The following is an 11,551-nucleotide window of genomic DNA, read 5'->3' as shown; positions in this document are numbered from 1 at the left end:
TCTCCCCCGGCCCCGGCCCCGGCCCCGGCCCCGGCCCCGGCCCCGGCCCCGTCCTGCAGCTCCGGAGGACGCTGCGATCCCCCCCCGGCCCCGCCCCGCCGCCGCCGCCCCCCCGCGGGCCGCGCCCCGCGCCCCCCCGCGTTGCCCCCCGCGCCCGCTCCCCTTCCCCGCCGCGCGCGCGCTCCCTTGCCAAAAAGGATCATTGTTAGTTTCCTACTTCCCCCACCCTCCTCCTCCTCCTCCTCCCCCCCCTCCCGCGCCCCAGACCTGTTTATTTATGCAGACGTCACCGGGGAGCCCCCGCCCCCTCCTGCATCTCATTAAGTGCCTGGTGTGTTTCTCGCTCCCTGTCAATAATCCCGGATCCCAGACTTCTCCGTTCCTCCGGATTTCGATCCCCCTTTTTCTATCTGTCAATCAGCGCCGCCTTTGAACTGAAAAGCTCTCAGTCCAACTTCAACTCACTCAAATCCGAGCGGCACAGGCTCCCAATATCCGCGGCGGCTGCCCCCCCGTTACAGCTGACTTCTTTGGTTTGTTTGTTGCATTATTTTTTTTTCCTACGGCTCCCTCCCCCCATATATTTTTTTTTATTATTATTAATTTTTGGCGAGTGCGTGCGCGAGTGTGAGTGCGTGTGCGCGCACTGCACGCTGATCAGATCCCTGGAAGAAAGAAAGAGAAAATCCAGAAGAAGGAAAGGAAGAAGCCTAAAGTCACTGGTGCAAAGGAGCAAAGAAGAGATATTTCCCTCCCCTCCTCCTCCCTCTTTTCCCCTCCCCAGGAGGAAAGAGAAGGGGAAAAAAAGAAACTTTCACCTTGGACTCTTCTTTTTTTGGTGCAAACTTTCCCCCCTCCCCTGTTCTTTTTCCTTTTTCCCCCCATTCCCCTCTATTTTTTTTCTTCTTTTTTTTTCCCCTTCCCCTTTTTGCAAAATTGCTGCTGGTGGGGTGAGCCAGGAGGAAAATGCCGCAGCTGAACGGCGGTGGAGGGGACGATCTGGGCGCCAACGATGAACTGATCTCTTTCAAAGACGAAGGGGAGCAGGAGGAGAAGATCTCCGAGAACTCCTCGGCGGAGAGGGATTTAGCTGATGTCAAGTCGTCTCTCGTCAATGAATCAGAAACGAATCAAAACAGCTCCTCCGACTCGGAGGTAAGGGGGGAAAATCCCCCCGCGGGCCGCGGCGGGCGGCGGGCGGGGGCCGCGGCGGCGGGATGCGCTGCGGGGCCGCGGGGCCGCGGCCGGCGGGTCCCGCTCCCGCCGGCGCCCAACTTTCCTCCATTGCACAAACTTGTAACGATGCCTTCTTTTTGTTCTGTTTGTCCCCCCTCCCTCCCTTTTCAATTTCACCTTCTCCCCGCACCTTTTCCTTCTTTTCCTTTTATTCCTTCCCTCCTCCCTTCCCCCCCCCCAAAAAAATACCCCCAACAACCCACCTCCCCGATTATCCCGCACCAACTCCTGCTCGCTCCCAGGCGGAGAGGCGGCCTCCGCCTAGGTCCGAAACTTTCCGAGATAAATCCCGAGAAAGTTTAGAAGAAGGTGAGTAAGGAAACCGGCCCGCGGCCCTGCCGGCGCCCGCGCCGCGCCGCCGGTGCCCCTCCGCCGGCCGGGGCGGGCGCCCAACTTTTTTTTTGGGACACTTTCTAAAAAAAGTTTCCCCCCCCCTCCTTCCTTCTCTCTGCCCCCTCTCCCCGTCCGCCCCCCCTTCCCCCTCTTGCCCCTCGCTCCTCTGCCCTGCTCCCGCTCTTGTCTCCCCGCCATGTTAGCTGCGAAAAGGCAAGATGGAGGGTTGTTTAAGGGCCCACCATACCCGGGTTATCCCTTTATAATGATCCCCGATCTCAGCAGCCCGTATCTTCCCAATGGATCGCTCTCTCCAACGGCAAGAACAGTAAGTGGCATTTTTTTTTCTTTTTTTTCCTCTCTCGTCTTTCCCTTCCTCTCTGCGCTATCGCTGCTGCTGCACTTCCTTCCTCCCTGCCCCGCCGCGCCGCGCCGCGCCGCCCCGCCGCCGCGGACCCCTGCCCGCGCACGCCGCCCCCTCCCCCGCCGGCGCCGCAAACTTTCCCAACTCGGCGGCTGCGGCGGCGGGGGGTTTGTTTACACTTCGCCATGTTTCTTTTTTTTCTTTTTTTCCCTTTCCTTTCTTTTTTTTTTTTTTTTAAAAAAACTTTCATTTTTGTGGGCAGTTTGCTGTTTCTCTCTTCACCACCCCCGTGGAAGAAAAAAAAAAAAAATAAAACACACAACATCCAACCTAGCCCTAAAAGAAAACCAGAAATAAATCCACTCCCCGATTCCCCTAATTCAGCGCTTGTCCTTTTTTTTTTTTTTTTTTTTCCCTCCCTTTTCTTCCCTCCCTCCTTAATTTCCCCCCTCCCCTCCGATGGGGTGGAGGGTAGGGGAAAGGGCTTATTTTCTCCTCAGCTGAGTCTCGGCTCTGGTGCCTACAAAACTATTTATTTTCCATGGTGATCTGTTTTCTTCTGCCCCCTTCTGCGGCGTCTGGGTCGCTCCCCCCTCCCCCGTCCTCCCCCTTAACCCTCTCCTGCCCTGGCCGCCCCGGGCTCGCAGGCGGCGGGCCGGGCGCTGCCGCCGCTCCCGGCGCGGCCCCTCGCCGGCCGCCGCCGCCGCCGGCCCCGGTGGTGCCCCGGGTGGCCGCGGAGCAGCGCAGCCGCCCGGCGGCGGTGGCGGCGGCGCGGGGCCCGCGGCCCCGTCCCGTCCCGTCCCGTCCCGGGGCGGCCGCGCCGCGGGGCAGCGCGCACGCGGCCCCGGCGCGGTGCAGGGAGAGCAACAAAGCGTCAAACAAGCCGAGCAAAATTCCTCCTGGAAGTGTGATTACAAATAAGAATTTGATGAAATCGCCCTCCCCCTTTTTCCCCTTAGAAAAAAAAAAAAAAAAAAAAAAATAAAAGAAAGAGGAAAAAAGAAAAAGCCCCAGGGTTATGTGGCAGGAGTGTGCTTGTCTGTGCGCGCTGGGGGAGGCACAGCAAGTTTTAGCCCAGGTCCTAGGAAACTTTGAGCTCTGCTGATGGGTTTGTAGCCCCAGCTGCTACTTCGTTCTTGATATTCTAGTGTCACGAACTGTGCTCTCTGCCCTGACATCAGATTTTTCAAGTCTAACCTTTTTCTTTTTTTTTTAATTATTATTTTTTAACTAAAAAGGCATAATCCATAGGGACTACAGATACTATGTGTTCCTACAGATGAGTCTAGGATTGCTATTTTGTTTCTTCTGGATATTTTTAAATTTGGTCCCCACCATCACCATGTGTGTTTACACACTTTTTCCTTGTGGTAACACAAGATAGCAATTTACAATAATAGATCTACTGTTCAGTAAATGCCGAGCCCATGCTAATGACTGAGGTCTTGGACAACTTTAATGTATCAGATCTACAAGTGTTTTAAAGCACTAAAATATTAAACATCAGGTCAGGCTTGTTTTCATGTAGTGAAACAACAGTAGACACTCAGATTAGTAAACATAGTGACAGATATGGAATAAGTAGGATTTACTGACTTTGCCTGATTTATGTAATATATAAAATATTTGGTTAACTTGTAAGGCTACTCTTCCAAGGACTGTGATTTCTGGGACAGTCACATAGGGGTAACTGCAGTCTGCAATTGTAATGACTGGGAGGGGAATTCATGCGCTGAATGCATTATATATATATATATTTTAATATGGTCACTCACATGTATATGGATGATGGTGACAGATTCCAAATTCTGATAAACACTAGGCTCCAGGTGGCAAAATATTCTTCATAAATTACTTTGTTACAAGTAGTGAAGCTTTATATTCCCGTTTTCTTTTCTTTTTTACCTAAAATGCATTCCACTGTTCCAGGTACAGGCTCATAGAAAGAACAACTCTGTTTCTTTTTCTTAAAGCATTTTTCTTACAACAGACACAGTTCTCTATTTTTTACTCATTACCTTTATTATAGATTCTTCTTCTCTTGAAATGTAAAGATAATGATCCTTTAGCAGTTAGCTTTAGTGGAAATATTCTTCCTCCCCTTCCTCTCCCCTTCAGTTAAAAAGGCCTCCATAGGAATGTTCTGTTTGTATGACTTAAAGGTACTGTATAAGAGATTACATTTTGTTTTATTGTTGATATAGCAGGTGGCCGTCTTGTGTTATCAGATAGATTTTTAAAAGGATATTTCCACACTCAGTAGGCAATTTTCTTATTTCCACATCTAGGTTCCAGCAACCTTCTATCTTTTTAACCTTATTCTTTCACGTTCTGTATGCTTATTTGCTTGCTTGTGACTTAATTATAGCCTGGAAAATTTAAAGTTTGTTTATTTAGGCCTGAGTGCAGAATACTGTAAAAATTAAGCAGGATAGCTGTTGTCTGTCATACAGTTTTTAGGTGGATTCTAGTTCTCTACTCTGCCAGCTTTGAATTCCAGACAAGCTAGATCTTTCTTTTTCCTGTTTTTTAACATGGTTTGAAATGGTTTAGATAGATCTGCATAATTGCAAATTTTATTTTTATTTATATAATTTTTCCAGAAACCATATTTGTTGAGTTTTAGAGCATACAAGGTAAAAAGATGATACAGTATGTAGCAAAAATTCTTTTCCTTTCTTTTGCTGTTGTAGAATCTTAAAGGTTTGTGGGTGTGGTTTTTTCCTATGAATTTTTTTTTGTGTGTATAGCAGTATTATTGTTTTCCTGTAAATGTACCTGTAATTTGCTGTTCAAGAGCAAACTCATGAACAGCAATTTCTGCTTTACTGCTTCAGGAATGTGAAGAATTATGAAGTATCATAAAATCTGCTTATGATGAATAATACATTATCTCAAGAGTAAGACGTTAATTGTTTAAAAACTCTGTACAGCTCAATAGTAATAATTTTATTTTAAAAGCAAAGATTTTTTTGCATAACATTAATCGTGCTTTTGATTGAATAATGTGGATTGCTTTCAAGAACAGATGTGTATTAGGTAGATCTAGTCAAACAGCAATGAATGCAACCGAGAATCCCTGTTTCGTACTTGTGCTTGTAGAAGGACTGTGATAGTTGCCTATTAGGGAATTGTTTTCCTTTCAGAGTTTGAAAATGAAGAAGTGGTATATTTAATATTGACCCTGAATGTAGAGCTTGATTATTGGTTTCAGTGATGCACTGTGATTTGAGAAAACCCTGCAGACAAATATTCTTGTTTTTACTAGTGTTGTTGCATTTTCCTTTCACCTGAATTGTTGTCGCTAAGTGAGATTGTACAAAAAAGCTACTGTCTGGTTCTGAAGTTTGAGACTTTGGAAGAGCTATAGTGGAGGGTAGCCCCGTCACTAATATTTTATGTTGAGGAGGAAACTTTTGTTCTTTAATTGACTTGAGAAATGGATGTTTTCCTTTATCTGCTGAATCAAACAACATAATCCTTTCTAATACAAAAGCGTAGAGCTGGAGTGTGAAGGGTTAATGGTGGTCCTTTTTCTTCCCTCCCTCCAATTGTTTTGACAACACTTTTCAAAGTGTGACATTCCAAGCCCTTGCAATACAATGTAATATTACAGTAATTACACAGGTCATTACATTTTAAATAGAGAACAATAAAATGCTTATCGCACTGAAAAAGAACAGGTGTTCTTGCCCTTCTTTGGTATTTATGCTAATTGTTTTTCATCTCCTTCAGAAATATTTATGGCTGGCGTGTTAAGATTTCAGTCTCGATGCGACAATATTAATTCTTTACTAATCTTTATGGTTGAGGTTTAATGTCTGCAGTATGGATTATAGTATTAACATCCACCAACTAGTTTAATAATGTAGATATAACTTAATATGTCAGCACTTTGGTACTTTATGATACATAGCTGTTCAATGGCGAGTGCATTATTCACTTTCTTTTAAAAAAATTTGAATAGCCATGCTTTTAATAAAGTTTCTGGACATGCGTGAAAGCAAATTATTAAATAGGAACTGATGATCCCGTGGCATAAATCAAATGGAACCTACATAAAGAAAGTTTCCTCCTGCTTAATTAGGTAGATTGCTGAATCACTCTGCTCTAGTATTAGCATAGCTGCTATACAGTGGCTAGCAGGCTGACTTTGCTAACTTCTTTTCTGTAAAGAATCTGATTCATTTTTAATTCTCTCTCTCTCTCTCTCTCTCTCTCTTTTTTTCTCTCAATAAGATTTCATTTAGGAGAAAATGTTGCATTCCTAAAGCAGTCAGTTTTTCTTTAGGGGGCTATGAAAATTGGTTAGAGAAAAGTTTCATGTTTCTGGGACCTTGCAAAACAATATAATGCAGTACTGTTACTTGAGTGTACAGGATAATTGCAGGACTGCACTGCATTAAAAATATTTGCTTTGGAAATCGAACAATTTTAATAGGTGCAGCAGTGGCTGATCTGCACTGAAAAAATACAGTAGATGCCTTTCCATTTTTTTTTTTTTTTGAATGTATTTATACATGAGCTGATGATGTTGAGTGGCTCCCCCCCTTTTTTTTTTGTTCAAGCAAATATGTGCTGATTTGTCGGTTGAAGGTGGTGGTGGTGGAAGTATGTCACAGCTTTCATTAGAGCTTGTAAACGAGAATGCAGGTAAAAATGTTTTAAATTTGTCAGCCTTTCACGACTGGGCCCCAAAATCAGAGAAAAAAATGTGGCGTAGAGAAAAAGGACAGCTGCAGATTTTTTGTGTGGACGTGTGTTTCTGTACCATGACTAAAAACTCTGAGGACCTTTTCCCAGCTGTCTGGGAGTTATGTGGAAGTTGGATTATTGGCAGTTAAGCATGAGACAACCTGGATTTAGCAAGCGCTCTCCTCCACAGGAAGTAGAGGACATTATACTGGGGGAAGGGAGGGCGGGGAGGCTTCGCCGGCGCAGGGCAGCAGCCACCCGCTCGCTTCCCCCGGCCCCAGCGCTTGCAAACAGGCACATGTCATATAAATATAAAGCTGGTTTTTTGTTTGTTTGTTTCTTCCTCATGGTTTGAGGTGAAATTCGATACTCTGCTCCCACACTGAAGCTGTTGTGAGGACTTTAGCTTGGTGTTTGTGAGGTGTAGGGAAAAGTTTAAAGCTCTGCTCCTGTGTGTCTCTTTAGTACTGCATTCTTGCAAATATGTAAGTAAGCCTTAAACTTTGACTTCTAATTGGGCACATTTGTGAAGGAAATGGTTAATTTTACAACCAAAGGCAAACTTGCACCTCGACAGGTCTGCTGAAAGAAATGTGCCACAGTCATTTTCTGGCAAGCACCACAGGGTCATAAATCCACGGGGTTTATTTACAGCCTATAACACTTATGAATGTTAAGATATTTGACGCCACGCTGGCCTTATAATATCCAAGGTCCACAGACACTGGCAGTGGGTCAAATTTCTTTCACTAATTATAAGCAATGAGAGATGGAGTGTGGTGGTGTGGGGGGGAGATATGGAAATCCTGCCTCTCCCCACCCAAAAGCTAAGAATATTTGTGCTCCTCCTCCAAACCACTGGTTTATGTTTGTGCTTTTACGTAGGCTATGAAGTTTGTAATTAACGCTTACAGTGCTGAAAACTCTTGGCTCCACATGATGCAACCAGGCAGGAAAAAGGGAAGAAGTTTAATATACCTCGAGTCCTTTAGAGCAGCCTTAGCAGTATTATGCAGTATTTCCTAGATACCAACACAAGCAAATGGTTCAAGAAAGATGACACCTGGAAATGTCCTTTGCTTTCCTCACGTACCACTGAGCTGGGGGAAGAAACACGTCAGGTTTAATGTATTTCCAGGCATCCTCCTTATGCATAAATTAGATTGGTTATTTTATGTGTGTGTGAAACAGGACCTCTTAAAGTAGCAAAAGCCCATGTTAAGGGGAAACATGCACCGAACGAATTGTATGCTCAGCTTAGAAGCAGTTTGCATGGGAGAAGTCTTATGTTCCTCTTAAAATCTGTGCTGTGCAGGGCGAAGCATCTACGCCCGTGCGGAGGTGTGAGGGCAGGAGCATGGGACAGAAGGGTGGAAGCTGGTGTTTGGGAGAGAAGCAGAGAGCCCAGAGGCCAGTGGAGAGTCTGGGAGGACTAAGAAAGAATATTGAAGGGCAAGGAGAAATCTTAAACTGGGGTGGGGGAGTAGGGGGGTGAAAGCTGTATGTGAGCGGATGGTTGGAGGGAAAGATTGGGACCTAGGGACCGACTCTTAAGTGTCAGGAAAGTCTGGGGCCCGGGGAAAAACTCTGCCTCGCTTGGCAAAGCTTGTTATTCTCAGCTCACTCCCTATTAAACAAGCTTTCCTGGAGTGGACAGTTATATTTGAAGTGCTTCTGTCTTGTCTCACTCTCTCTCTCTCAATATATGTGTGTGCGTGCGCGCGTGTGTGTTTTAACAAGATAATGTGATTACTCAAGTATACCTATTTTTTTTAAGCTTAAATTTCTTCAGCAGCTTTATTTCAGTTTCCCTGTAGGTTACTGTCACACTTGGATACTAATTCAAAAAAACCAAGATTATGTGTGTGCTAGAAATCTACTCTCTTTTGACCATATGTTTTTCTTCTACAAATCATGTAAAACTTGACTTAAAAAATGAGGGAGCCGTCAATTTGGACCTTCCACAAATAAATGCATGGTTTTGTTGAAGGTTTTATGCATTTTCCTAATCAATGGAATGCTGTGACTTATTAGCCTCTGGGGATAAATATGAATCCCTTAACACCACGTTACAAAACTGGTATGGCATTGGGCTCTTTTTAACAGGTTATCAGCAAGGATACCTTCTGCTGTCTCCTTCCTGCCTGCATCGTCCTCTTCCCAATCTTTTTCTTTGCTTGCAAATTCTATTCAGGCTTATTTCTGGGTTTTGGTAGGCTGAACCCCCAATCCTCATTTTTTTTGTGGGGTCGTAAACAGGCAACTGGGCAGTGCTGAATGAGTTAAGCTGCTGGCTGAAGTTTGGCTGCATGAAACTAAATTTGAGGCCTGGTAGGCATTAGCAGGGCACAGCACATTTACAGAGCTTAATTAGTACGAACTGTAATTGTTCATGGTCTGCCAGAAGGAGTAATGTTCAGGAAAAGTGGAGTCGTTCTTCTGCAGTCTTCAGTTTTAAAACGATAAATCACTTGCATATTTGTGCAGTGATTCAAATGGAGCTGAGACCTCTCCATCTCAACATGTGGTAAATTGTAAAGTCAATGAATTGCAGATGTAGGGTACAGCGGATTCTCTAAGAAAATGCAGAATGAATAGGAAAGGGTGATGCTATAAATACTTGCTGAGAAGATAACTGGGTTTCTGCTTGCTGTGCCAATTATGATGTACTAAAGATATTAGCAATTTTGTTTTAATGCATTTATTTTAAATTTCTTTAAACTAAATATAGGGGGTACTGCATTACTTCACTTGATGAGGTTTTTATTAATGCTCCAGAACAATGGGTTTCATATGGAAAGGCACGTGATAGCCATATTAATACAAATTAATTCATTATGAGGAGTGTTATAGCTGCTCCTAGAGGAGTTAATAATGATGGGACACTTGAAAGTTTGGCTGCAGCAACTTATAAGAAATGTTCTTGTAAAGGATGCCTTTATATTCTTCTTGGAGGAAATACTGGAAATATTATATATCTTTGCAAGGCATTTTATATTTGCTTGTAACTCCTTTCAGCTTGAGAGAGGCTTTTTGGGTGTGTTAATCGGACAGCCTAGAGCTTATTTAAAAAAAAACAAACACAAACAAAACTATACAGATTAAAATCGTAAATGCTATCTATTGTTTTTTGAATCCAGAGAATGTGTACCACTCTTACTGCTGTGAAATCTTGTCTTCCTTGGGTTTAGTCCAAGATCCATTGAAGTCAGTGGAAAAAGACTTCTATTAATAACAAAAGGCTTTGGATAAGGCCCTATGTGTACCAATTGCCAACTTTTGAAAAAGTGGATAAAGGTATTGAAAAAGCAAAACTAAATGAAACATATTGATACATTACTACTTCTGTGGTGTCTTTCATTCATTTCAAAAAAAAAAAGTTATGTTTCTGATGGTACTTTTTTTCAATGAGCCACTGCTTCTGCAAAATCTGACTTAGCCGCAGAAGTACAGAGCATCCTGGCAGGATGAGGATTTGGTCTGTGGCTGTGTTGCATGTCAGTGCTGCTTTTTTAATATGAGTAGGTGGATTTGTATGGAAGTTGTAAAAGTTAATGATTGTTCTCTGACTCATATGCTGCTGGTTTCAGCAAAGAAAAAATTATGACAGTAAAATGATGGAAATTACATGAGACAAGTAGGCTTTGGTGAGTAGAAAATGTATTTGTGTTGTTTAAAAAGCTTTTGCTGCCTGCTCAAGGAAGTACAAGGAGGGGAAGAGGGAGAAGATGGGAGGACAGTTTCTTTTTGTGGTCAGATGTTTCGGTACTGAATTCTTGTAGATACTGAGTCAGGAAGCAAAGTTGAATTCAGGAGGGATTTTCTGTAATGTTAAAGGTCCCATAACTATTTTGTTAGTCCTACTGATACAGTTAGTCCTGACTAACTGTTTTACCCTCTCTGTAGAACAGGTTTTAATGCCTTAGGCTCCGTGGGAAGTCTGATTGCATGCCTAATGGCGGCCATGTATGAGTAAATAGTTGTGCTTGACCAATGTCTATCTCAGCTTTCTAGGGCTTGCTAGAATATCTGTGTTATGAAAGATGCTATATACAACAAAATCTAGCTCTGCATTTTAATTTGCTAGAGGTGATGCTGCAGCTGAAATGCACACACATGACACACAGGAGACGGAATATTTAGAAAATGGCAAACTGAAAATACTGCAAATGTACTGGGGAATATGGGAGATTCTTAGGTATAGATACAATAGAAACAAATCATCATATTTTAAGAAAGGAAAATAATAATTTTTAAAAAAGGCAGGAAAAGGTAGGGGCTTATCCCTCTGAGTACATCCAAACTCCCACTGGAGTCAGTGACTCCTAAAGTAATTATCTGGAAAAGCCTGAGACTGTAGGCTTTTCTATTCTAGAGACAAGTAATTACATTGATTTCTTTTTTAACTGATGCAAATATTTAATAAAGATTCTTTTGAACTACTTTAAACCCTAGCCTAAATAATTTTAACCTGTTAAACCAGTGAACTGGTTTGGGAGCACACGGAGTGAGAGGTTTGCTTTGGTTTAATTGGATTTGAGATTTATAATACCAGAACCACTATTTCTGACACAGCCAAGGTCTGGAACGTGGCATATAGATGCTGCATTGATCTGTGCTCAGCCTCAACAGATTGTTATTGAAATTACTCTATTATAAGTATTTGCAGATATAAAGAATACAGGAAAGGTATGACCTTGAATGAACACATCAGAAGAATAAGATAGCAACCAATGTTTTGTTTTTACTGGGATACTGGCAAGAAGATTTTTTTTTCCCCCTTGAAAGGAGGTACAGATTATAGTTCTCTAGCTGGATGTCAGGTTGTTGATATTTTTATCATTTTTAATAGAGTACTTTAGTTTACTTCTGTTCCCTGTTATATTCCCCTATGGAGTTATTCTTACTTCTTAAACTGCACCT

General features: G+C 43.1%; 1 protein-coding gene across 14 annotated transcripts in view; it reads left to right on the top strand.

Annotated features, from left to right (window-relative positions):
* Positions 1-358: 358 nt before the first annotated feature.
* Positions 359-11,551, top strand: part of TCF7L2 (transcription factor 7 like 2) — a 182,585-nt gene continuing 171,392 nt past the window's right edge. For 13 of the 14 annotated variants that reach the window (XM_062580760.1, XM_062580757.1, XM_062580762.1 and 10 more), the window contains exons 1-3: positions 359-1,155; positions 1,479-1,545; positions 1,773-1,897. In XM_062580760.1, coding sequence (XP_062436744.1) covers positions 967-1,155; positions 1,479-1,545; positions 1,773-1,897 — 381 coding nt within the window. In that variant the 5' untranslated portion in view covers positions 359-966. The remainder of the gene's footprint in view (positions 1,156-1,478; positions 1,546-1,772; positions 1,898-11,551) is intronic. The other variant, XM_062580763.1, reaches the window with a different exon arrangement.

Source organism: Rhea pennata, chromosome 7 (genome assembly GCF_028389875.1).
Source record: "Rhea pennata isolate bPtePen1 chromosome 7, bPtePen1.pri, whole genome shotgun sequence".
In the NCBI taxonomy this organism is placed as follows: Eukaryota; Metazoa; Chordata; class Aves; order Rheiformes; family Rheidae; genus Rhea; species Rhea pennata.
Note: the sequence above shows the minus strand (reverse complement) of the source record. Positions and strands in the feature narration are given on the sequence as shown.